Source organism: Mus caroli, unplaced genomic scaffold, assembly GCF_978045245.1.
Source record: "Mus caroli unplaced genomic scaffold, Mus_caroli_1 scaffold_11, whole genome shotgun sequence".
Taxonomy (NCBI): domain Eukaryota; kingdom Metazoa; phylum Chordata; class Mammalia; order Rodentia; family Muridae; genus Mus; species Mus caroli.
Genome location: NW_028227266.1, coordinates 104,490,777 through 104,518,649, shown reverse-complemented (window position 1 = coordinate 104,518,649; position 27,873 = coordinate 104,490,777). Strand labels below are relative to the sequence as shown.

At 44.2% G+C, this 27,873-nt stretch overlaps 1 protein-coding gene across 3 annotated transcripts in view; it reads right to left on the bottom strand.

The window, feature by feature from the left end:
• Positions 1–27,873, bottom strand: part of Pik3r4 (phosphoinositide-3-kinase regulatory subunit 4) — a 50,140-nt gene that overhangs the window by 12,114 nt on the left and 10,153 nt on the right. For all 3 annotated transcript variants that reach the window (XM_085827967.1, XM_021172057.2, XM_085827968.1), the window contains exons 5-14: positions 27,064–27,198; positions 25,211–25,432; positions 22,074–22,247; positions 16,738–16,883; positions 14,980–15,183; positions 10,323–10,524; positions 9,066–9,253; positions 8,287–8,497; positions 5,451–5,616; positions 851–1,015 (exon numbers count right to left, since the gene is read on the bottom strand). In XM_085827967.1, coding sequence (XP_085684093.1) covers positions 851–1,015; positions 5,451–5,616; positions 8,287–8,497; positions 9,066–9,253; positions 10,323–10,524; positions 14,980–15,183; positions 16,738–16,883; positions 22,074–22,247; positions 25,211–25,432; positions 27,064–27,198 — 1,813 coding nt within the window. The remainder of the gene's footprint in view (positions 1–850; positions 1,016–5,450; positions 5,617–8,286; positions 8,498–9,065; positions 9,254–10,322; positions 10,525–14,979; positions 15,184–16,737; positions 16,884–22,073; positions 22,248–25,210; positions 25,433–27,063; positions 27,199–27,873) is intronic.

The window sequence follows — 27,873 nt, the reverse complement described above, 5'->3', positions numbered from 1 at the left end:
CCATCTCTCCAGTCTTTGTCCATTGCAACTTGGCTCATGCCTTCCAGGTAAAATGGAACAGGACCATACTGCACTCACACTGTCTGTTAACATCTCTTTATCTCCCAGTAGAGTATAGATTCTCAGAGAACACAATGTAAGACTGGCAAGATGACTCAGTGGGTAAGAGGAGTTGCCACCCAAGCCTGACACCCCAAGTTTGTTCTCCAGAACCTACGGGAGAAGGAAGAACTGACTCCTGAAAGTTGTCCCCTGACCTCTACAAACCCCACACTTTTTTAAGCAAAAAGAGTTATTAACACACAGTAGTTATTTGTCTCTGCAATCTTTAGGCATAACATTGGCTGGGGTGGATGGCAGTGCTTACTTAACTTATTTTACATTATGGTTAATCTTTAAATAACTATTAATTTATTCATAAACAAAACCAGTCAACATTTTATTGTAGAATGATAAGCAAATCTTCATCTCAAATATATTACCAAATAGATATTTTAGGGCCAAACACTGGGACATGGGTTTCTTGACTGATGAACGCTGGCTGTGCTCTGGTAGGCAGACAATCTAGCTCACAGCTGTGTCACTCAGGAAGATTCCAGACTAAGGTGATGGGGTCCAGGGCTGCCCCTGTGCACTCTAACAAACTGCAGGAATTAATATGCAAAGGCTCTGCCCTCTAAAGCTAAGCACATCTGAGTGTTCTGGGTCAGAAGCAGTTTCCTGCACTTCAGGGCTTACAAGAGGGATCGTACAACAGTGCTCCAGATGGCCCACACCACACTACAGTGCGGGAGGGGGAAGCTAGCGCACAGTGCACTATATGTAGAGTGAAAAAGATGGCAGATGGTACCTGCTTTGTAGAGGGTGAATTTTAGGAGACTTGGGTAACTTAGACGCCTCAATTCCAAGAAGCTGGACAGCACCATTATCAGATGCTATGGCCAAGTAGTGGGAGCCTTGGCAAAACGTTAGTGTCTTGACTCGTCCTCCAATTCGGCTGTACGTGAGAATAGACCTGAATGAAAGAAATACGGGACCATTTCTGAAACAGCCACAGTCAATGCTGCTACCCTACAGTTATTAACAAAGTTATTACTGAGGCCCATTTCATCCCCAGGATCTCTAAGAGTTGGCATACAAACCTCCTTTTTTCAAATGTCCATCTTCAAGCACTTCTGTCCTATTACAGAGCCTGAGCTGCCTGCCCCCAAGTCCTGAACCAATCAGTTCTCCAACGAGTGCAACAAACACCTTAATCCCATATCCGTCAGTTCTGAGAAAGCTCTGACTTCAGAAGCAAATTTCTGTTACCTGTGCGACCTCTGTCATGACCTGTGCCTTGGTTCCGCATCCACAGAGAGTACCTTACCTCAAGAGGATCAGAGGAGAGGCCCACAGAACCATCCACACTGGCAGACTTCCATCACAATATTCAGTCCCACACACATGCTAACTCTCAAGCCATCCCTCATCCTTCCTCACCTGCTGTGTGCGCTCTGAGCACCTGATGGAAAGGGCGCCCGCCTCTGTCCACTTAACCTCTGCCTTACTCCTCACATCACTTGTACATATGTATACATCCTTGTAAACAAAAATACAACATTTGATATTCTAACCTATCACTCCTCTCTGGCTCGATTCTTCCTACTAATAGCTTAAATGTACATTAATAGCTACAAAGTACATTTAGTCTACTCATTGCTAGTGTAAAAAAATGCAACTGATCTTTGTATAAAGATCTTCTATTTTACCTCACCATTTAAAGTTTTTTCTTATACTAGATCGTGCTGACTACTAACAGAAAGTTTTACTTTTTCCTATTTGTATATATATTACATGCGCAAGCACACATGTTGCCTAAATACCCCGGCTAGACCCTCCAGTACATTGCTCAATAGAACCAGCAAACATGCCCATTCCTCCTTCACTCCTCACTTAGAATGCCTGCAATCTCCACCAGTAAGTGTCAGCGTGGCTTGTGGAGATGGCCTTATCTCTCCATTACTCATTTACTGAGTTGGTTTTAACCATTAACCAGTGGACGTCGTCAGATGCATCCCCAGACTTTGCAGAGACTGTGCAGCTTCTACCCTCTATGCTGTATGCTGAACTAGCCCTGCACCCCTGGAGGATCTGCACTTGCTCTTGTGTGTAATACTTTTCAGACTACAGTCAATTTAGTGAGTTTATGAGGATTTTCACATCTATACTGATGATGACACAAGTCTTTGTAAGTCCCAGGAGATTAACATGACTATAACGTCAAGGTAACACCTGCTCTCGGACTGAGTTCAGAAGTGCCTCCTTATTTCTTGGAAGCCCTTTTGAAAGATGATTATAATTCTTTAAATGTTGAGTGGAGTTCACCATGAAGCCTTCAGCAGGGTCTTTCTCTGTGAGATTCACTGACTGACTCTCTCAATCTATGTTGTTTAGGCGTCTATTTCTTCTTCAATCACTTTCAGCAGCTGTGTCTTGCTACAAAGTTGCCCATTCTGTTCTATTTTTTGGCACATAACGATTTACAGTAGTCTTTTTTATTTTTGACAATAATATCCCCTTTCAAAATTCTGCTTTGGGTAATTAGTCTGTTTTCATTTAAAACAAACGTTGCTCTCATAACATGTTTCCAGCTTCGCTCCTCTTCACAGAAACAGCTTCCTGTTTTCACGTTCATTCCCGGGTTCCCACTATCTCACGTTCATTCCTGTGTTCCCACTATCTCACGTTCATTCCTGTGTTCCCACTATCTCACGTTCATTCCTGTGTTCCCACTATCTCATGTTCATTCCTGTGTTCCCACTATCTCGCCTATTTCCTCTTTAGTCTTTTCCTTCCTCTTCCTCTGGGTTAGGTCGAGTCTCCTCTTGCTATTTATTAGAGCTGAACTGCTGGTCTCAGATCTATACAGATTAACACCTATAGGTAGACATGTCCTAACACGCCTGTGGCCCTGCCCGCACCTGTCAGGACACTGTGTTTTCATTTTCATTAGGCTCAAGGTCTTTCCTTTGAACTGCTAGCTGTCAGCCACACGGTGCTTCATCCCCACATCCCTGGGAGTCTCAGCTCCCTCTCTGCTGCCAATACCTGATTTCTTTCCACTACAGTTGGAAGATATACTTTATACACTTCAGTGTTTTTACATTTATTGATGCTTCTTTTATGAGCTAATGCATGGTGTAGTCTGGAAAATATTCCATGTACATGTCAAAAAACCTGCATTCTAGTGTTGCTCTCTGTCAGCTAAGATGGCTTCTCAGTGACTGTTTATGGCCTCTATTTCTGTGCTGTTCTTATATTACTGGTTCTATCCACACTGAAAATGGGATCTTAGAGTCTCCTGCCATTGCGGTTAAGCTGTCAATTTTTGCTTCACGTATTTTGTTAGGTGCTGGTGTTTATAACTGTCCTGCCTTCCCGATGGATTGAGCTTTTATGGGAAACTGTCTGTTCCCAGGAGAGTTCCTCTGAGCTCCTCTTCCTTACCACTCCCTGGGCTGTGAGGTTGGTCTTTCAGATCCTTTCCACTCATTCCTGCCTTTGAATTTAATACGTCTCTTTCTGAGTAGCAGGAAGTGACCCCGACTGTCTCTCTCTTTCTCTCTTTCTCTCTTTCTCTCTTTCTTTCTTCCTTCCTTCCTTCCTTCCTTTTGCCTCCTGATCAGCCCCCGTGGTTGCTGATAGGGACAACCTATGTCTGACATGTTTCCATTTATTCCTGGCCTTAACTGGGTACTTTCCACTGCTGCCTTCTTTTGTAGTCAATAATTTTTTAGAATAGCATTTTAATTTCCTTGTTTTTGAATTTTACTTAAAGTTTCTAAGCTATTAAGAAGTTACAGAGAAATATAGTTAATACCTTTTTTAAAATTAAATAACGCTAAATTAATTTAAACACATAAAACTCTAGTTTAATATTATAATCTTCTCTCTTCCCGCTGGTCAACTACTGTCATGAAGTATTTTAATGTGCTGTGTTATAAGTCCAGGGTAAGTATTGTTAGGATCAAACAACTTTCTTGGAGGTTTGAAATTCCTACAAAATGTTGGTTTAAAAAAAAAAAATCTATACAAAACAAAAAGTAAAAAAATAAAATAAAATTGCTACATACACCTATGTTTCTTCTACTGGCTTTTCATTTATATTCTACTTAATGCAATGCCAAGAGAGAATGAACACAGAAACAGGTATAATGTGAAAGCACAGAGCCCTTTAAGCAGATACACAGCTAACCCCCATCCTACTGGGCTGGTAAATCCAAAGCAGACGTTTATGATGTTACTTTAGAGCCACGGGTATTTGATTTGATCTCACTTTAGTTAATCATGCTCAATGAACTGATAACAAGAAGAGCAGCAGAGCATTGCCTACACCTTTTCAATGTAGATGAGATTCACTCTGATTTATAGTAGGTCTTCCTGAAGAACCAATTAGGCAGAGAGCAAAGGGAAGATGGAAGACTTAGGCATGAGTGACAGAGACCGGGGCAGACAGAGGAGGAAGAAAACCTCAAACCAGGGAGGAACAGGCATATGACTTCACCCAAACCTCGTAACAACCATGCTTATCACATTCACATTCTGGGCACGCAGACTCTCAAGGACACTGGTCACAAATGACAAGGTTCCAGAGCAATGGAGTCCTGCTGCCCCGATGCAGCCGGCTGGCCCATGGTATTGTCACTCGTGTCACACCCAGCTTTGCGCAGTATCACAGCCAATGAGGCTTATCCGAGGCGCAACTATTGCTAATTGAAAACTCGTGTCACACCTACTCAGCTATCAACACACACCCACAATTTGGTCACTCACACTGTCCACGCTGCTGCCACCCTAGCCGGTACCACGCCCAATCCCTGCAATCACAGTGACGGGCATTCCCACTCTGTTGCCTTACCACCTTCACCCTGTCGTCAACTCAGCCAGAGCCATTCCTATGGCATCCGAGATCTCAGCTCTCCTCTGTCACAACCTTCCAAAGACCCCCCTCTCTCTCAAAGTCCAAGTCCTCACAAGAGCCCTAAAAGGCTACAAAACTGGACCCTTCCACTTCTCTCCTGCTTGCTTGTTCTGCTCAGGTTACACAAAACTTTCTGTCAGGTCTCCACCCCACCCCACCCCACTCGCCCCAGGACTCTGCCGAGAACATTCAACATTCCCATGTGGCTCTTTCTCCCTTCTTGCAATTCATTCTTTGAATCCATGTTTCTCTGTAAGGCGTGTCTTATGGACAGTTTACTGACAAGTCCAGCCCCCACCCATGCTCCCCAGCCCCTGCCATCTAACAGGATTGTCTCAATACTTCACTCATTTACAGCTTCTGCTGTCTCACGTCCCCCCAGATGGCCAGCCTCTGGTCCGCACAGCCCTAAGCAGCTCTGATACAGAGAAAGCAGTCTGCAAGCACTGCTGACGTCGCTGGATTGGCTGGCCCGTTACCACCTTACCGCGTTGTGGTGGTCTTCCCCTCCATCTTCTGACTGTTCCAGATCTTCACTGTGCCATCATTTGAACATGTTGCAAAAAGTAAGTGTTCATCAGAGACTCTGATGCGATTCACAGCAGATTTGTGCTCATGAAGATGTGCAACTAGCAGCCCTTTAGGACGCCACCCTGAGAAAAAGCAAAAGGATTTTAAACTGTGGCTGAGAGATACAATATCGCATCACCCTCTAGCTACAATCCTCAACTACTAACTTCAGGGCACTCATAAGAACTAATCAACAGTCCCCAGGCTAGCCCATCCAGAGGGGTCTACTGGACCATGACATAGTACTGACTAAGATACCAGGGTAGCAATTAAGTACTGCTCAAACAGCTTCAAAGACTCTACCTCTGGGCCCTTTTCAGTGTCTGAGAGACAGTCACTTATTCCTCAGAAAAACCTTGACTGATGATATAGAGGCATGGGGTGTGACCATCCTAGCTTAGACAAACAGCTTGAAGGCCACTTTCTAAGCAAGAAAGTTGCAAAACCCCAGCCTGAGACATTAGAGACCCAGGCAATGGATGAACTTCACAGAGCTTTCAACTTCTCAGCTATACCATGGGGACAGATCACTTCACTCAAGTGGGTAGCTATGTACATAAATAACATGTGTGGGTCCCACACTGCCCCAGGCCACATGACCACCCAGATGTCAGCTGGGCATGGTGGCACATGCCTTTCGTCCCAGCACTCAAGAGGCAGAAAAGGCCAGCCTGGTCTTTAGAGCAAGTTCCAGAGAAGCCGGGGCTACTTAGAGAGACCCTGTACCAAAACAAAACAAAACAAAACAAAGAAGCAAAACACCCAGATGCTAATTTCTTCTTTGTCTGCACTCACTTCTTCTACAGTACAAACACGCTAGAATGAGGAGTTACAGCCTCAGAATGTACACAGACTTCCTAGTACATTTTAAATGGCATCTATCATTCTCCGTATTTTATTATGCATATTTTCTCGTGTATACACATTATGGGACGAAAACTCATGTTTCATCCTGCAGTGAATGCCTTCTGTGCCCAGCACAGGCCCCTGCGTATAACCAGCTTCAACAGTTAGACTCAGCTTGTGTAAATGAAGTTTAACGTTTTATACATTTACTATTACTTGATTTTAAAATAAACCAAGAAGCTCTGCTGAAGATCAGACCTACTGTGGGGGTTACCACTGTATCCGAGGGGTTCAATGTCGCTTCAGAATAACTGCTTACCAAGGGGCAAAAATGAAATTTAGATTCCTGCCAAATGTGACTTACTCAACATTAAAAACTCATTTCCCATTGGATTGCAAAGTCACCCAAGTGGGAACCCAGGCTGAACCTAACTGCTAAGAAGGATACACTCAGTCTGAGGTACCATGAGGTCTGCATGCTTTACAGATTGGCTGAGTATCTTATACAACTGTTCAAGTGTGGAGAGAAGAAAAAAACGAGAATTGAGCAGTCACTGTGCACTTCTGTGCTTACTGAATAAAATGTGTAACTCCATTTATGTATAAAATGTACCTATAAAGAGAGGATCATAAAACAAGATTGTGTGCAGTCATCTTGTTATGTTTTCAAGCAGATCTGGCAGGTAAGTGGCATTAGCTTCCATCACAGAAATAGCTGGAACATTCCAGGAGACTCATTCCGATAGAAGCATCTGACTACGCTCTGCTGAGCACTTCAAAATATTTTCTAAATCTTTAAACCTTCAAGCGGCTTCAACCAGTACTTGCCGAGTCCACATCAAAGCTCATGGGAATTCCTGTGATCTTTGCAAAGACTAAATGTAAATACACCATGCAGTTCTCAGAGTGTTAAAGATACGTTTATATTATTACAGCTTAAATATTAAAACTCATTAATTTTTTAAAAATCTACACACAGAGAATCAAAGAGCAGCTCTGGCGCACTGTACAACAAGCAGCTGCTAGAACAAGGGGACCACACTCCAAACCAACAATCACTCCACTTCCTTGCCATCCCCACCGAATACAGGAACTATTTTACCGAATTCTTTTAGTTTTGGTGTTTCGTTTTGTTTTGTTTTAACGTGCATGTGTGTTTTAGCTGCATGTCTGTACACCAAACACATGCCTGGTGCCCAGGGAGGTCAGAGAGAAGTTGGAGCTGCTGAAACTGAAGTTACGAATAGTTGTGAGCCACCACGTGGGTGCTTTTAACTGCTGAGCCATCTCTCCAGATCATTGCATCAAACTCTTAACTGTCCATAATTAGCTAAATGCTGGTGTTGTCAGTTATTCTTATTTCCAAAAGTCTCCATGTTTTCTGAATGTCCTACCTTTTCTTAAGTAATATTAACCAGAGAGCAAACTCTACAATTAAAAGCAGGGGTTTACCCCCAGAAGCCAACATCTCCTAGATGTTCAAGGAGAGCACCATGAGAGTTTCCTGGCAACAGCCAGGAAACAGGAAGCACAGAGAGGCTCAATTAAGTGACTGGCCTGCATGGGATTAAGTGGCAATCAAAGCTAAGACCAAAGGTCCACAAACAATGACTGCAGGATTCTATCTACTGCTTCTTGCTCTGGGCTTCACAGCCGAGCTGCTCTCACTCCCTGTCTATTAAAGTCCACGCTGCCTAGTGCAGGCTGAAGAGCCCTTCCCAAGGCTCCTGTCAGCACAGAGGTTTGGGTGTCAGAGATTTTCACATGCCTCCCTAACCGAAGCCTGTCATCACAAATGCTAAAACTCCTAAACTTTTACACTGAGGGTTTTTGGATTTTTGGATTAGGGATGCTTCATCTGACTTGGGCCTGGACTCCTGGCAAAGGGACAGGAACACGGCCCTCACCAGGTGGAGGTGGCTTGCTCTCCCACTCGGCATTCTCCATCATCTGCTTGGCTATGCGCTCCGCGTTGCACTGCTCCCGCTTCTGCTGTATGAGCTGCTGAAGTTCAGTCTTGCACGTGGTGATCCGGATCTGGTAAGTGGACGGCAGGACCGTGCTACTCACAACCGGAATCACAGGCTTCTTACTCGGGATGTGTGCTGCTTCTGAAACCTGAGACAGGACAGTCTCTGTGTCAGAGCAAGGTAGGTTTAAGGAAATGTTCCCATGTTGTATCTGTCCATTATACAACTTCTCATCCTTTAAAAAATACTAGTAATGCAGGCTAAAAGAATAAGTAGGATTTCAACTGATCTAAGTCAATATCTTTTAATTAAATATTACTGGTGGGGGTACAGCTGTCTTAAATTACAAACTCACTTCAAATACATCCAAGCCATTATATTTAACATGCACAGACAATTTGGAAATTCACCCCCAAATATTTTTGCTTTTTTGTTACATTAAAGGAAGAATAAAAATATTTTAAAAGTTTTAAAATGTTCTCTAGTCTAGGTATGATCTTAGTTTTGGTCTTTAACCCAGCTTCAGTTTGCTTTGTTGGCAGTGTCTCAGATGAGTGACCTTCTCAGTACTTAAGTAACTGGGTTTCTCCTGGCTATAAAATATAAGCCAGTCAGAAGCCATTTTGATTTCTCTATAGCACACAGTCTTTTACATACAAAACAGCAGAGTAAAACTCAGACGTGAGGATGACGACTGCCCGCATGACAGTCAGTACCTGTGGAGACGTTGACAAAGGGACACAGATACCAGCAGAGGACTCAGAGCGAGGTGGCTTCCCAGGCTGAACGACCTCATGGTCACTGGTTTTAGGCAGGGCCTGTGGGATATTCGGTGGCTCCAATGACCCAAACATGCTTTTCCACTCTTCATTTACATTGGAGTCTTGTTTCATATGTTTCCTAGCTATGAAAACATATTTGGGAAAGTTAATCTGAAGGTAAAACCAACATGGTTTATTCTCTATTAACAACGGAACACAATGGACCCTACTTCTGTGTGTTCCTTTGCAGCTCCATTTTATTCAGCTCTATGTGTCTGTACACATGTATGAAGATACGGGTATGCCTGTATACAGGTATAAAGATCTAGGCCTGCTCAACTTATAACCTCAGCATATAGAAATGCTTAGTCACCTACATCTGTGCCGACACTCGGAACTGTCCATCTATGCTCATCCAGGTAGGAAATGGCGGTTTTCATTTGCACTTACTTAATTACTTACATTTAGTTTATAAGTACTTTGCCTACCAACTCCATGCTTAAATCCTTCTCCCTTTTTCCTGTGGGATGCTTGTTTTTTTGTCTTACTGATCTTTATGGGAGCTTTGTTTGTAAGCCATTAGTAATTAAGTTGCAAATACTTTATCCTAAAGCTTACTTCAATAAAATTCATTTGCTACCCTCAAATATGATATGGGAACAGGGAGAATCTTAAAGGCATACACTCCACAGTGAACTATAGCAGCATTAAAGAGTGTGCACAGGATCTTATGAGCCTCACACAATCTATGTCAGTGGTACCCGAGCTGATAGTTCCAGATATCTAGCTGCCAAATAACTAAGGATTCTTTGGCCTCTACTCTTTTGTATTTCATTATCTTAAATTCATTGGGCATTACTTACTAATAATCTAGAAACTTGTGTCTGCTTTTACACAGGCTGGACTTGAGTCAGCAGCTTAGGGATTAGAAGACAGCACTTGATTCACCCCTTCCTCAAGAGGCGCAAGGTTGTACAGGTGGAGAGCTGGGGAACTGGCCTTCACTAGGCACAGAGCTGTGATCTAGGCAGGTGCCCTGGGCTCTCAACTGTGGCCCCATTACCCTACTCTTCCTCTCCCGTGTCCACCTACTAAGGAGCGGAGTCACTGCATTTCAGTGGGGAAGTGGGAAGGGAATTTACTATTAATTAACTGAAAGCCAGCCGTATAAAACAGCTAATAGCAGCAAGATGCACACACTGATGCACTCACCACGCTTCTCGTCTGGTTCTTGTTTGGTTTTAACAAGATCCACTTGTCTCCCAGTGATGCCTAAGGCGGCCAAGTCGATTACACCTTTCTGGCTGCTGTCGTGGAGGTGGCTCTGGTCTACCGCATTAGCTTTGGCTCGATTTGATTTCATCATGAAGTCCTTCAGTGCCAGAAGTTTATCTTCCTCTTCTTCAGTCATCCCCTAAAATCAAATTAAACCAGGTATTTTGGGTTGATTTCAAAGAAAGAAACAACAGGTCGCAGGATGACTGACAGATGAAGGTTCAACTCCAACTTAAACTGAAAAATGAGAAGGCTATGCAGGAAGAGGAGAGGGTGGCCGGCGGCTCTTCCGGAGTACTCTGCATGGGTATTTTCTTCATATTCGCTTTACACCGCCAATTCTGTTGACCATACTGTATCATAGGTTCTATGACTCCAATAAGGCAAGAAAAATGCGATAAAAACATGTGAGACGTCTGCTGTTTAACAACTACTTCACGCATTATTCACCTGGGAAATACAGAAAATCAAAACAAACACCCCAGAAAACTATTGGAATGAAGACGTTTGTCAAGTTATTTTAAAAACAATAGTTTTTAGATTTTTTTTTTGTGAGTGTTTTGCCTGCATATTGAATGCATGTGCAACACATGCATGCCTGATGTCCATGCAAGGCAGAAGAGGACATCTCTTGGAACCAGAGTTGCAAATGGTTCTAAGCTCCCATGTGGGAACTGGGAATCGAATCCAAGTCCTCTGAGAAAGCAATAGGTAACCATTACTGCTGAGCCATCATTCTAGCCCTTTATGAAGTTTTATAATGTCCAGACTGAAAATTCCCTATCTGCTATACAAAGAAAAGAAAATTTTAATATAGCAATTATAAGAGCTGGCTCAGCTGTGAAGAGCACTTGCTGCTCTTAGGAGGACCCAAGCTTAGTTCCCAGCACCCACGTCTGGTAGCTCACAACTTTTGTGGTGTTCTAACTTCAGTTCCAGGGAACCTAGTGCTCTCTTTTGGCCTCCACAGCACCTGCACACACATAAACATACAATCATTAACAAACAGAAACACACACATAAATAAAAAATAATAGACAAAATTTAAAAATCAAACACCCAGGCTAGACATGGGGGTTCACCCTGTAATCCCAGCACTCAAGGCCAAAGACTATAAATTCAATCTACTGGGCTACAAAGACATCCTGATTCAAAAAAACGAACTAACCAAACACTCAAAATATTCATTATAAACAGGAGAAAAAGCTGTGCAGCACAGCCCACAAGACATCCCTGAGGTCAGTTAAAGACAACCATAAGACGGGAACACACACCACACCTAGGGAGCAGCGGACATAACATGGTCAGTTCTCTCCTACAGGCTCTATGCAGTCTGAACCAAGGCTAAGTTACAAAGCAGTGCTCATGGCGCACTTAGCAGGGTTCTGGCTGATGAAGTAATAGCATCCACTGCCCTGCACTCAGCACGCCACTGCTTCTGTGGACGGCAGGATAGAGTAAAATTACTCGCCCAGCACTCAACATGCAGCAGACTTCAATCCCTAAGGCGGAGACCAGTCCTGCTCTTGCAGCTCTCCAGAATCAGAATCGTTTCTGGAAAGTTTCCAGGCCACGGCCATGGAAAAGGAACTCAGCACAAACTCAGGATCTGAGCTTATGAATGCTACAAACGTTACTGCAAAAGGGGCGAGGACTGGAGAAAGCCACGCACCCAGCACTTTGGAGAAGAAGGGTGGGGGTTGGGGGAGGGGATGTCCTCAAGTCTTTGGCTGAAAATTAAACTATATATGCATCCAGGCGAGGAAAAGAACAGCAGCAAAGCAGCAGACCAAATAATCACCACAACAGCCTGTGCTTCTACCTGCCAAAGGGGAGGGAAAGACCTTGAGAAACAGAGGTCATCATCTGCAGCATCCACAGAGCCTCGTGTTGGTGGGGCTAAGCGGGCTGTATGGAGTGTGCTCTGGACCTGTCCTTACAAAGCTTGAAAGGCACACTGGAAGGATGAAACCGACTCCAATACAACAGACCAAGCCCAATGTTGTGTAAAGGAATTCAGCACCAACATCAAATTCACAAGGAACCAAGAAAGGCGAGATGGCTGCCAACTGGGCGACGGTAGAAAAACTTGTGTTTTATTATGCATCTTATCTGCTGGGTCAATGTTGCACTTGTACCTGCACTTGCATGCAGTCAAAGGTTTAAGTTGTATGGTTTTTCTGTTTGGTTGTTTTAAGGAAGGCGTGGAATGAACCAGCCTGTGTCCTGTACAGCCCCTGATTGAATGGACGTGGAGCAGAGCTCCTAGAGAGGAGCTCTAACTAGAACATTCCTGCCCGTGTCACCTCCTGATGGTGTATCCTGCTGAACAAGTCCCACATGACTGCTGTTCAAAGGCGTGCTCAAGCCTGCTGTCTCAGCCCCAGAATGTGTGCCCTGCAGCAGCACCAGGCTGTCCTAGAGAAGCCCACTCTATGAGTAACACACCTCAAGTACAGAGCTGTGCAAAGAAGGGCAGAGCCCCAAGATAGAGGTGTTCAGAGCTTTCACTGAGGAAGGCTACAGCTCTTTCTTCTTAGGAATGAGAACTTAAAGTCTACCTCCAAAGTCTCCCCCAGATCCAAGCCTTTGCAAATGATGCAGTAAGGGCCAAAACCAATGAAAACGAGTACATGTGTCCTGAGAGTTGCTACACATGGGCTTCTTCATGTGTCTATCAAACTCAAACAGGCTTGTCATCTTGGTCTTCTGGCTTTGTAATCTGAGCAGGGGTGTGGCAGCAGGGCAGTAATGGGCGTAGGTTAAAATGCCAGGCTTTAAAACGTACTGCACCCGGAGAGCACTGGCAGCTACACTGCATCTGTCTCTGCCTGTAACGCACAGGTAATGTAAGATGCTCAGACTAGCTTTAAGGACAGTCACAGAACACAGAGAGCACAGGAAACTGCAGCAGACTGTATGTGTCCTTTCCCCAGCCTTGAATGGGCTAACCAGACCTTAACTGTTTGCTACAGTTCGTCTTCTGCTGACCTAGTAGACTGAGCCCACCTAGGGGGAATTCTCCTGCCTTGCCACATCCACAGCTTCCTGCAGAAGCAGAATGCCCGCTGACCTTGTTTTCCCCACAGAATCCAGCCAGAACAAAGAATGGGTCCTTGGGTTTTTCCCTATATATTCAGAGCTGAACATTAAACTTTGAGCCTTGATCAGAACTTTGTCTTGGCTCATTATTTCTAGCCCCCTTATCTTATTTCATCCTCAGCTCTCCATCCAGGTACACTCAATTCTCCATGGCACCAGGTGACTACAACTATTCATGTTTATTTTTACAAAATGGAAGCTAGTGGCTTGTGCTTTGTACTAGCACTCAGATGCTGGCCTGCTCTCACTTCTGCTGGCGACAAGTGTCCCTGGAACGGAGTCTAAGTCTCCTCCCTCTTGGGAGCCTCCTAATGCTATCAACAGCAACAACTTAACATAGGCTAATTTGTCCCTCTTGTTTCCACTCAGACAAATGTAATAAAAAGGATAACTGTACCAAGCACTGCCTTTCAGAGGCATCAAAGTCAGAGAGTTGAGTGATTTTATCATGAGATGGATAATGGCAGCTGATATTGAGGGAGTGACAGCCATGGAGACACTTGAGGAATCAGAAGGGAGCAGAAAGGCTAAGAGAAACGGAGGGTGCATCCCAGTTCAACCCAGCAACATCATCAGTGAATACTCAAGGTCAAGTAAAATAGACGAAAACACTTACACCTCACTAACTTCTGTCTGCTGTGTGTGACGGTGGCACACGCCTTTAACCACAGCAGGGGGAGAGCTCTAGGAGTTTGAGACCATCCTGGTCTACATAGTGAGTTCAAGCCAGCCCAGCTACACGGTGAGACCCTGTCTTTAAAAAAATAATAATCACTAAAACTGAGTACCTTTCTCAGGCGAGACATGGCTGGTGAGCATTCACTGGCAGCGCTAACGATGGTCGTCTGAGCCTTCCTCAGGCTTCCTACGCTCATGGAGACCAGCAATCCATCTTCATTTAGAAGCATTTTTATTCCAGTTTTGATTCTAGGCCCCACACATCCCATATAAAACAGGAAGATGAATCTAAATTTAGTCTTTTAAAAGAGGCCCTACCAATGCCAGATAAAGTAAAGGGGTTACTTTCTGGTTTTTACACGATTTGTTAATTGATCCAAATTCAGACTTAAACACAACAGTAAACTGCGGGCTTACTCAACCAACCCAAGACACTGCAGCTGTTTGCACACAGTAGGAAGTATGAACTGGACTGAGATGTGTCTGTGTTCTGAAATCTTTCTTCTGGCTGAACTTCATTGTATTTTGGAGAAGTACAGAACTAAGCCAAAAACAGTACTTAAATCCAAGGCTCTTTCTATTCTCCCAGCAATCCCAAAAGCAGGCTGATAGCCTCCATGCCTCCTTAGCCTAACTAGTGTTCAGATTAATCCTATTACCTTTGCTTCGATGACACTGAGAATACGTAACATACTGACAGATTTCTTTTTGTTTGTCACATTATAACCCAATCAAAAACATTTTTAACATCTAAATAGCTACATCAACTCGCCATCAAACGTGTTGACACGTGAGGCTTGAGGAAGGCACACACCTGTGAGAGCAGCTTCTTCAGAAGTTGTGCTATGATGGGGTCCTCAGGCGGAGGGCAGTCGAGAAGAGAGCCATTTCGCTTCTTCTGGCGCATGTGGAGATGTCTGAACAAGCTGGCAATGTCTTTCGACCTCAGAGCATAGTCAAATATGGAGCGGCTCACCGGCTCCTTTAGCACACTAAGCAGGACCAGTTTCCTCTCAATCTACATCAGAAAAGGAAAAACAACTGTCAAGACGACAGTGCATACTTCCGACAATTACTTCCAAACCCAGCAAGCACAACCTGGGGAAAGTTAACAAAAGTACTTATTTTCTAAGAAAATAATGGTTTCTTAGGAGAAAAAAACTGGCCACAAGCCAATTTTAAAGGGCTTATGTATTTCCTGTTTTTCAGAATTACCAGTAAAGTACCTATCTCTGTCCACCCTACAGGAAGGCTAATAATTAATACCCAAAGGCAAAGGCTTTGGAAAGTCAGAGCAGCCTCCCCTGGATCTGCAGGGGTCGGAATACTTCTCAGCCCTACAAGCCGCCGGTAGGTCTAAGACACAGGCCTAAGACACAGGCTCTGGCCAGGCATCTTAGCAAGCACCGCACAGGACTTGCTGCCTTCAGTTTTCATGTTTCCCCAACAGACCCACACCCTTCCTCAGAGTTCAAAACTTCCTTCTTTTAGTGGCTCTAGAAGCACTCTCTGGCCGATGCACACATAATAAAAAGGATGGATATTACCAGCAGTCACCAAAAGAACTCTTGGTCTTCCTTCCAGTGCTGGAGATAGAAGCCAGTGGCTTGAACATGTAGGCAGGCACATGCTCTACCACTGAGATATATCCTAGTCCCTGGCTTTGTTAGACAGGATCTCACTATATAATTCACAATGATGTTGGATTCTTTACGTAGCCCAGGCTGGGCATGAACTCACAATCCTCCTGCCTCAGTCTCTTGGGAACTGACACTGTAAGTGGGTACCACCACACCCAGATCTAAAGGACAGAGTTGGGTTCCTCGCACCCATGCTGGGTGCTCGCAGCCACGTGTGACTCTAGCTCCAGGGGACCCAAGACCATTCTGTCCCCTGAGAGCACTGCACTCTGTGCAAACCCATACAGGGACACACACATAAACACAAAATTAAAACTTTAAAAGTCCAGATTTTAAAATAAAGAAGGGTAAGACTTAAAAAACGTGACTAATTAGCCCTTCAATTCTTGATCCCGGCCTTGAAAAATATAAACCAATGACCAACACTATGTTTAATAAGCTAAATAAATAACTGGTCAAGGAGCTGGGGAGATGGCTGAGGGTTAAGCGAGCGCTGGATGGTCTTCCAGAGGACCAGGGTTCGATTCCCAGCACTTACAAGGAGGTTCACAACTGACTGCAACTCCAGTTCTAAGGGACCTAGCACCCTCTTTTGACCTCCCTGGGCACTATGTGGTCTTGTACAACACCCATATACATAAAATTTTAAGATTAATAAAGCTTAAAAAATGAATAAAAATAAAAACAGATATAGTATAAGATTACACAAAGGAACTGAAGTCTGACTTTCTGCATACTGCACAGTGTGACATAAAGTCTCCTGACAGTGTCTCTCTTACTAGGGTAATCAGCTTATTAACATTAATTGCTTGAAAGGTGTATAAAAATGTCACAGACCAATTTAAAGGTATTTTTATGTTAAGGCTCTTTTAATATACAGGACTCCAGAGATATACTGGGAAAGGACTGGGCATAAGCTGGAACACGTGTACCTGTATCACTGGCTGTGTAATATACGGGTCAAGATACGGCATGAGCTTGCAGTAGACATCAGCAGTACTGATCTGATGAGCTACCACCGTGATAAATCCCACAGCGCCATAGCGTATCCACAGATTAGGGTGACACAGGAAGGGAGCTAAAGGGAAGGAAAGGAAACAGATCAAACAGGAGTCACACAAATCCTTACACTGCCATAGCGTGATAAAGACCAAGCCTCCGTGGTACCAGAAGGTTCCTGCACATATTGGCCTGACACAGAACTCAACAGAACAGTTCTAACACTCCCTTATTACACTTACCAGCCATTCCATAAAACCAAACTTCTGTTGGAAATTTCTACATTCCTGTTTTTCAGAGCTGAGTGTTAGCACATAGTCATCTTAGCACTGAATTTACAATTCTTTTTTTTTTTTTCCTTTTGTTTTTTTTCGAGACAGGGTTTCTCTGTGTAGCCCTGGCTGTCCTGGAACTCATTTTGTAGACCAGGCTGGCCTCGAACTCAGAAATCCACCTGCCTCTCCTCCCAAGTGCAGGGATTAAAGGCGTGCACCACCACTGTCTGGCTTAGCACTGAATTTAAAACGACTGGACAGAGACATAAACATCCCAGCAGCACTCATTAAGGGATTATGGCTTCACTTTACTGCGTACATTCAGGGCAGCAGCTACCACACAAGAGGCAGAGAGACACTGGGAGTTGTTTGTTCTCCTCGCCACAGCATTGAGAAAACAACGGGATCCGTCTGACATTCTTTAAGTGCAGCATCTGGTCAGGTCTAGCACATAACTCAGAAGTTTGCAGGTCATCGTGAATGAAAAAATGGAAAAGTAAACACATCGTGTCCACTCTTCAAAACAGAAGGATACCCCTGAAAACTGAGTCTCTTCATTCCTTTTAATTCTTTCACGCACTGAATCTAAATCGCTTACTTCAACTAACCAAGGTCTTACTAATTTGATTTAGAAGAAAATTCAAACTTTTAAAACACAGCAGTAACATGAGGTCTAAGAATGCAAAGATACTCAGGGTTGTTTATCAGAGGTCCATGGGAAGAAAGACATAACTGTCACCAGATCCTCGCGGTGCTTATATGAAAAGGAAAGAGAAAGACACGTTCAAAGTCCCTCTCTTCAAGGCCGCCACGATGGTTGAGCCGCATTGGCTCCTGGGTCCAAGCCTGACCACCTGAGAGAGCCATGCAAAGTGAAGAGAGAACCAACCACAGAGTGGTCCTCCTACCTCCACAAGCATGCAGCGGCATGTGCTCATACACATATGTATGCACACAGGCATGCACACATGCACACAAGCACATGTACACTCACACACAAAGTAAGTAAAATAATAACATCTCTCTTCAAAGTTCTCAGACCATCATTTCATTACCCATGAAGGTTTTGATGATTTCACAAAGCATCCACAGCTCTGTCCATCTTCCCTTTGACCCAAAGAAGGAAAGATGGAGTCCAGTGGTAGGGTGCTATCTAACATGCCCAGGGCCCCAGAGTTCAACCCCAACACCTCAACAACCAAGAACAGTAGGAGCCGGCAAAGGCCTGAGAACCCCTAGAAAGCCCACAGTGCTGCCATGGCATGGCGGGGGATGGGTGCTGCACATGATGAATTGCTGATTCTGAGCTTCCCACGTCTGTGTCCTATGCACCTGAGGTACATGCCTCTCACAGCCCTTACTTTACAGTCAATGGATGTGATCAAATGTAATACCAAGGAGAATGTGTCGCATGGCCAGGCTTGCTCTCCTGTGCCTCTGTCACCCCATGAGAACAGCTGGGACAGCCTCAGCCATGACAACCATGGTCCCACAATGAGACAGATGGGTCATGTTCAAAAGACAAAGGAGACGCGCAGCCTCACACAGAGCCACCCACACAGCCCACAGGTGCATGGCAGAGTTTCCTGCGGCTCTGTGGTTGATTGACACACTGTGTCATTATAGCAGCAATTAGCTGACAGAGTACATCAAATACTCAAGCCTGAGTTGAGAACAGTTCTTAGAAAATGTAGCAGTCAATCTTTTCTCTCTAATATGTCCCAATTCTCTGGAGACAAGCATGAGGCAAGCAGAGTATGAAGAATAATCTAAGCGGGAATAACAGAGCTCTTAAAACCAGGGAAATCATGACAGTCTCCCCCAAGACCACCATAGCTGTTCCAGTCTTGGAATCACCATACTAAAACGGTGTGACAGCTTATGCCTGGCATACTGGCACTGGGGGAACTGAAGCCAAAGCAAGAGGTCATGAGTTCAAAGCCAGCCTGGAACTTCAGTGCTAATAATCTACTTAAGGATAAACAATATATAAAGTACATAAATCATATAACAACATAAAACACGAGAGGAGAAATTAAAGTGTAGGGTTTTTTGTGTAGATGAAAATTAAATTTCTGGGGCTTTAAAGAATCAAAGCATAGCACTTAAAAAATATAATATCATCAAATCACAAAATAAGATGCAAAAGAGTAAGAAGGGTGCAAGGGACTGGATAACATTACTGTGTCCTATTAAGCACTTACTTTATAAGGGTGGGTTAAAGCTTACAGTAAAAATCAGAGAAGCTGAATAAACAAGAAAGCAGTGCAAAGACAACAATGACACCAACAGCCTGGTTAAGGGCACACATACTCTGCTGTGTTCAGGGCACACACACTGTAGGCATAAGGTAGGTAGAAATTATCACCACCAATTATTCATCTGACAGAAGGCAAGTGTTGGCAAGTGTACTGGCTAGTTTTGTGTCAACTTGACACATCTGGAGTTATCACAGAGAAAGGAGCTTCAGTTGAGGAGATGCCTCCATGAGATCCAACCGGAAGGCATTTTCTCAATTAGTGATCAAGGGGGAAAAGGCCCCCTGTGGGTGGGACCATCTCTGGGCTGGTAGTCTTAGGTTCTATAAGAGAGCAGGCTGAGCAAGCCAGGGGAAGCAAGCCAGTAAAGAACATCCCTCCATGGCCTCTACATCAGCTCCTGCTTTCTGACCTGCTTGAGTTCCAGTCCTGACTTCCTTTGGTGATGAACAGCAGTATGGAAGTGTAAGCTGAATAAACCCTTTCCTCCCCAACTTGCTTCTTGGTCATGATGTTTGTGCAGAAATAGAAACCCTGACTAAGACAAATTGGTACTGGGAGTGGGGTATTCCTGTGACAACCTGACCATGTTTTGGGGAGGACTGTGGAAGGACTTTGGAACTTTGGGCTTGAAGATCCATTCATTGTTAAGAGCTCTGTCAGATGTTGTGTAGGAGCTTGGAAGATAATGTTGAGAACAGTGCAGAAGATGGAGGTCTGGTTTGTGAAATTTCAGAGGGAAAATTAAAGACTCTTTTCAGGGCCATTGCTGTTTTGATTGTGAAGATTTTGTAGTTCTGGTTAGCTGGGGCTGAAGAATCAGCTGTGATTAACAAGATACCAGAACTACTAAAGCAAAAACTGCATTACTGGGACTATTGATGCTGGTTAGCTGGAGCTAAGAAATTAGCAGTGATTAAGAAGAGACCAGCATCGTTGAGGTGACATCTTCTGGGAAGTGTTTTCTGAAAGCACAAAGAGGCTGTGTTTCAGAGATAGCCAAGGTTGTACTCCTGCTTCAGCGGGACTTGGTAATATGTAAGGGTCACCCAGGTGGTGCTGGTTTTGAAGGCATGAAGTGGTCGCGAAGAGCGGCTAAGGCTCGGCACTGTGAAAGGCCATAGAAGGCCATTGGTGAAGGTGCAGCCTCAGCTGCAATTGAAGGCCCAGGACTGAAGGGGTCACACAGTATTTTGGAGATGCCAGTACCATGAGATGACCACCAAGAGCAGCAGCAGCAGTGGAGTACAGGCATCTGGAGCCTAGAGGACAACTCGTGTGCTACAAAGGGCATGGCTGGAGAAGTGACCCAAGCCCTTGGAGGAGCCCAGAAGATCGTGAGTTGGATCCCAGACATTGGACAGTTGGAGATTGATTTTTGCTTTTGATTGTGACTGTGCCCTGATAATTTCCCTCTTGAAGGAAGAAACTGTTTTAGTGGAGCCCACAGTTAAGAGACTTTTAATTGTAAAAAGACTTTGAATTTTAAAAGAGATGGATATTTTAAAGAGAGTGAAATTTTAAGAATATGTAAAGACTGTGGGACTTTTAAAGTTATTTAGATCTTGGGGATGAGTAAGAATGTAAGGGTTGAGGCTTACTAGTGATGTGTTTGTGTGTCAAGTTGACAAGGGGTCAATTGTACTGGCTAGTTTTGTGTCAACTTGACACATCTGGAGTTATAGAGAAAGGAGCTTCAGTTGAGGAGATGCCTCCATGAGATCCAACTGTAAGGCATTTTCTCAATTAGTGATCAAGGGGGAAAAGGCCCCCTGTGGGTGGGACCATCTCTGGGCTGGTAGTCTTAGGTTCTATAAGAGAGCAGGCTGAGCAAGCCAGGGAAGGCAAGCCAGTAAAGAACATCCCTCCATGGCCTCTACATCAGCTCCTGCTTTCTGACCTGCTTGAGTTCCAGTCCTGACTTCCTTTGGTGATGAACAGCAGTATGGAAGTGTAAGCTGAATAAACCCTTTCCTCCCCAACTTGCTTCTTGGTCATGATGTTTGTGCAGGAATAGAAACCCTGACTAAGACAAGTATCTAGAATATATAAGGAACTAAAACACTGACCATCAAGAGGACAAATAATCCAATTAAAACTGAGAACAGAACTAAACAGAGTTCTCAAAAGATAAAACACACGTGGCTGAGAAACACAAAGACACGCTCAGCATCCTTAGCCATCAGGGAAACAGAAATAGAACTATGCTGAGATTTTATCTTACCTCAATTAAAACGGCCAAGATCAACAACAACAAACGACTGGCGAGGATGAGGGAAGGGGAGCAGTCAGTCATGGCTGCCGGGAGTGCAAGCTGGTTCAGCTGCTATGGGAATCAACCTATCTCCAGAGCCAGCTAGCCCACTCTTGGCCATATCCCCAAAGGATCTACACACACAACTACAGGAGCACTTGCTAAGCCATGGTCATTGCTGCTATTTATAACAGCCAGAAAGTGGAAACAGCCTAGAGGTCTGTCCACTGAAGAATGGATAATGGAAATGTATATTTACACAATGGAATATTAGTCAGCTGTTAAAAAAATTAAAATATAAAATTTTCAGGTAAGTGGAAAAAGCTGAGAAAAAATAATAACAAGTGGGCTAACACACACACAAAAAGACAAATACTGTACGTTTTCTTTTGTGCACATTCTAACTCTTACCAGAATGAAATCATATGACGTTATTCCCGTATCCAAACCTCCCATGCTAAGTCTCAAAACCAGAAGCTTACCAATGTCACTGGCGAACTCGTAGACATGGGGTTTCTGCAGCAGCCCTAACTGGCACATGCAGGTCAGGGCATTGAGCGCTTTCACAATGACGAACTCTTCAGCATCGCTGAGGCCTTGCTGGAGCAGGGGCTTGAGGATGGAGGAGCTCTGCCAGCCAACATAGGCAGCCACACCTGAAAGGGAAGACAGCGTCACCGTCACTCGGCACCTGACTGCACAGCACCGCTGAGCAGCATGTGACACTTAGCACAGAAAGCCACTCATCCAAACCAAAACAGAACCCCACTTCCTTCCCAGCAAAATAAACGAAAAGAAATCATCACCAAAGTCAATCAGCCAGAAATCTGGGGACACCAGAACTTACAGAAAACACAGAGATGCCTAAAACTGTCAATAATATTAAGAAAGCAAAAATAAGTCAGATATCTGAGACAGCCCTTCCTCAGAACTCTATCTAGCAAAATAAAGAGGGAGGCGAAGAATCTACAGAACAGCACTTGTACCCCTGAGGACCAAGGAGGAAAACGTGACAGTAAACAAAATCCCCCAGCCCAGTTCCAAGAGAGTTCTTTCAGGGCTATCTGGGGCTACAGAGGTGGTTTGATTTGGTAAAGTCGGTCACGAAAGCACAGGGCTCAGGTTTAGATCTCTCAGATAACCCTGGCTCTGGGATGGAAAAGGCAGGGGAATTCAGGGGCTCATCATTGGTCAGCTGAGGCTGCATCCTGCGCCCTGTGTGGTACACACACAGCTGACATGCATCCTGCGCCCTGTGTGGTGCACACACAGCTGAGGCTGCATCCTGCACCCTGTGTGGTACACACACCCTGTGTGGTGGCACACACAAGGCACCATCCCAAGGCTCAGGAGGAGGCTGAACTGCACTGTGAGACTGGCCTTCCAAAACCAAAACATAAAAAAATCAAATAAGCACAGGGAAAATGACTTGCCTTCAAAATGAGTTAATTCTCTATGTGCTCCAAACCCAATGCAGCCTCATGCAAGAAAAAGAGCCAGCATGATAAAAGCTAATGTAAGAAATACAAACATGTCAACAGCAGGAAGAGGTTTTGTAGCTTGGCTAGCAATCAAAAACCATCCAGGAAAACCTGCTACTTTACCCTTCTAGCAAGCAGTGGCTCAGTAAAGCCTGTTTCTGACTGGGAGTGCACGGGTGTGTAGCACCTCAAGTTGATGGAATCAAAAATGACATAAAATACACCAGCTATTTTAACTACATGTGCATATTCTTTGTTTATAGCAAGAATGCTTTATTGACTGGGCAGTAACTACAGTGCTTCCCATGAAAGTGGTGTTCATATTCTCTAACTCAGTAACTGAAATACACACACACAGCGTCTGTGCTCATTAGTTCTTTGTTAAGTTGACAAAACATAGGGTCATATGGGAAGAAGGAACTTTAAGTGATGAGCTGATGAACTGTCCCATCAGATTAGCCTGTAGTGTGTGGTCCTTTTCTTGATTAATGATTGATGTGGGAGTGCCCAGCCCACTGTGAGCAGGTGGTTCTGAGCTATGTAAGAAAGCAAGCTGAGCTTACTGGAGCAAAGCAGTAAGCAGTGTCCCTCCATGGCCTCTGCTTCAGTTCCTCCTGCAGTTTCCTGCCTCAAGTTCCTGCCCTGACTTCCCTCAGCGATGAACTGTCAGCTGTTACAATGAAATAAACCCATCTCGCCTCAAGCTGCTTTTGGTCATGGTCTTTCTTTCTCAAAGAAGCAGAAAGCTAACTATAAAAGTGTCTCTCGCAGGGCGTGGTGGCGCACGCCTTTAATCCCAGCACTCGGGAGGCAGAGGCAGGCGGATTTCTGAGTTCGAGGCCAGCCTGGTCTACAGAGTGAGTTCCAGGACAGCCAGGGCTACACAGAGAAACCCTGTCTCGAAAAACCAAAAAAAAAAAAAAAAAAAAGTGTCTCTCTGTGTAGTGGAACCCAAACTTTCTATGTAAAATCTTCTACTTCTAGCTACAGAAACTAGTTAGAAGTAAGTGAACCGTGTACTAGCCACATGGTGGACAGTGAGCTGCAATATGACAGGTAGAGAGGTCGCTCGTCGGAGTGACAGGGCCGACATCTAGAGCTGTTTCTCAGAACAAAGCCTGCCACTGGGAAGTGCATGACCAGACTTAAATACCCAATCATCCTGTTTACTTAAATAATAGGTAAGGTTCCCTGCATAACAATTCAGAATTAAAGCTAACAGGTGGTCCCAGCACCTGGGAGGCTGACGCAAGGCCACCAAGGACACTTAGAACTCCAGGCCAGCCCAAGCTGGTTAGTAAGAGCTTCTTAAAATACAAAAACAGAAACAAACACAAATATTAAATATTCAAAAGATTTAATTAAAACAGCAAATGAATTTGGATCAAAGTATTTAGTGGAATAAAATGATATAAATCTATTGAACTATAATTTCAAAGAACTGTTAATAATGCTAAACAATGCTTAGATTTTTTTTTTTTAGTATAAGGCAAAATTAGGGAAGTACTATTATATACTGTCCCCTATGCCAGGCCAGAGACCTGAGTGCAATCCCCAATTCCCACTTGGTGGAAAGAGAAGACCAACCCCCAAAGATTACCCCTTGATCCACAAACACCACAGCACACCTGCATTACCCCCAGCATAGTAAGCAAATACAGTTAATTGAAATTTTTCAAAAATAGATGTCTGCCGTAGAACACTGACAAATACGGAAAATATAAACCAAACAATGAGCTGCTGTCCTAGCCCAGCAGATGGGCATCATGGAAATCGCATACTGCAGGCTCTGCTTTAAACGGACTAATGTTTGCTTCTGCCCATTACACCACCGGGCTCACACTTCCCACTTCCGGAAGAGCTGACACTCCCTCAGTCCCTTCTGAGAATCTCATGCACTTTCCCAAGTCTCTGTTCTGAACGACCACATGCTACTTCTTATCCCTGTCACACTGATTAATTAAGTCGCTCCTTAATCAGTTACACTGTAAAGAAGCAGGAAGGCAGACAGAAATCCTAGGAACCCATTCATTAAACAAAACTTAATAACACCATTACCTATCTCCCAAGCCAATGGAAGGCTTTGAGAGGGCAATTTATAATCTTAAAGATGACCTTAAAGAGAAACGCAGACATACCGACTATGCTATCAAAGAAAGCTCCACGTAGGTGCCAATCATTCTTATCATTTAGGAAAGTGATCATGTGGGACAACAGAACGTCGTTGGCCTTCTGGCGTCCGAAGAAAACGCACAAGCGTGTGATCCCATTCTCCATCAGCGTCTGTTTCACGATATTCTCAGGGTCGCTCAACAAAGTGACCACCTTCTGCTGGACCATCTCATGTAAGGCCTGGAGCTCTGAAACGCAGAGAGAAGGACCAGTTTTCACCCACACAGGCAGATGGGAGATTTTATCCACACACGCAGATGGGGCATTTGGAATCTTGGTATCCTGGTTGAGACACCGTCTCACTATGTAGCTCAGGCTGTCAGCCTTGAACTCACAATTCTATTTGGCCTCCCAAGTGATAAAATTACAGGTATGGCCTGGCCACAGCCAGACTTGTCTTCTTTCTTAGTGGAGTAACAGAATGACCGCAGAGGCTTCTACACAACCCTGTATTGCTAAGCTAATCCATGGTTTACAGGTCTGCAGGTGAGACACTGAAAATCATCTCCACAGTAAACAATGTGACAGCAGCTACCATCTCACAAAACATCTCTTGTGTTCATGATCGCAAGATGAAATGCAGGAGGAAGCACTGAAAAGCAGAGCTCATTACCTCCCCAAAGATCAGCATCCACAAGGCCACTGAAGAGCCAGACTGGTTCAGCATGTAGCTTTTTTTTTTTTTTTAAGATTTATTTATTATTATATCTAAGTACACTGTAGCTGTCTTCAGATGCACCAGAAGAGGGCATCAGATCTCATTAAGGATGGTTGTGAACCACCATGTGGTTGCTGGGATTTGAACTCAGGACCTTTGGAAGAGCAGTTGGTGCTCTTAATCACTGAGCCATCTCTCCAGCCCAGCATGTAGCTTTTAGAAAGCATTTTAGAGTAAGTTAATTAGATAGATAGATAGATAGATGGATGGATGGATGGATGGATGGATAGATGGACAGATAGATAGATAGATAGATTTATAGATATATAGATATATAGATAAACAGATATATCCACCCATAGAATATATCATAAGTTCTCTATATGGTCTGCGCAGACTTCCTCTCTACTCATCCTTATTTATCCACTCATCCTTATTTGTCGGTCTTTCCCTTGCTAAGGCCCAGGTTTGAGAGCACTGGTCTAGGTTCTTGCCATTTCCCTACTGTTCCTCGCTCCTGGAGCAGAGCACGTGCTTAACCACTGCTCAGCTGAATGAAGGGGTAAAGGCAGCCTCCTTTGCTCAGGACAGACACAGCATACAAATGTATAAACTAGATTTCTCTAGTAGATCCCACCTTAAACCAGCACAGAGAGGATTCAGTTCTACTTCTGAGTCTTTGGCTGAGAAGCTGTTCAAAGTTTTTTTTTTTTTTTTTTTTTTTTTAAGATACAGAGAAACATAGGTCACTGGCCTCTGTGAGGTTGCCATCACAGGTGTTTCTTTACAGTAAATGAGGAACTTTAATATGCAAACCAGAGGTACTAATTACTAATGACAAAGGCTACTCAGCACTACTCATGCAGGAAGAAAAGGGTTAGGTTCCTCAGCGATGGGGACTCCAGTATTTAATGAGAGCCTCCCAATTCGGCTAGCTTTACTGCGCACACAACACCAGCTGCAGGAGTGTGGAGTCAAGGACAAGTGGATCGGTCTCGTTAGCAGTGTGTGAGACAGAAAGGATAATGTGCCAGGGGCCCTTCCCATCCTCAGGCCCTCTGCTCTTCACTTTCCAAGAGAGTCACAAATGACAGCTTTTACAAGTTACCATTAGCGATTCGGGGTGAATGATGGGGATTTTAAGAGGGGAAATAACACAACCTGTGTCATAGTCTCCGTTAGGACGCGTGGCTTCATCTACCTCCTCACTATCGGGCTCGTTCTCCATGTTGAGAGTTTTCAGCTGCACCAGCTCCAGGAATCGCAGAGCCGTCTCGGCCAACAGAGCTATGTTTTCTATAAGATAGCAGAAGAAAAGTTATAATCACGACCCAAATTGTCATGCTGCTTATAACTTTTCCTCCCCAATTCCTTTAACTTTCTTGAGACAGGCTCCTTGTGCATCCAAGTGGCCTCAAACTGGAGATCCTCCTGCTTCTGCCTCCAGAATGCTGGTAACTACAGGTCACCATTAGGCCCGGAATCCCTAAGTCTTTATACATCTAAATATTAATCATAAATTCTAGAGGAAAAGCAGGATTTTGAAAGTTTGCCCTTAATCAGAGCCTGTATTATAATCTCATAATCTAGGATGATCTCTAAACAACAGAAAAATTCTACATTTGCAGAAACTGTCTAAAATAAAGTATTTCTAATGAGCAAAACCCACTTAACCCCAGAGCTAGCCTTTAAAGGTATCCTGCCAGTTAGAGATAGTTACTAAACAAACAGAAACATTAGCACTAAAGTAATGACACATGGGGCCTGGGATCGAGCCTGCCCCTTACCAGCGCACTGTGTGCACAGCCTGAATCTTGGATACCTCAGACACATTCGAGTCTTATTATCTTAAAAGCCATTACTAACCTGAATCAGCCATCATTAGACCACTGTTCACATAACAGCCTGAGGTGCCCAAGGACAAAGGGAGAGAGTGCTGGCCACACTGTGTATACTGTCTTTTCTCTGATG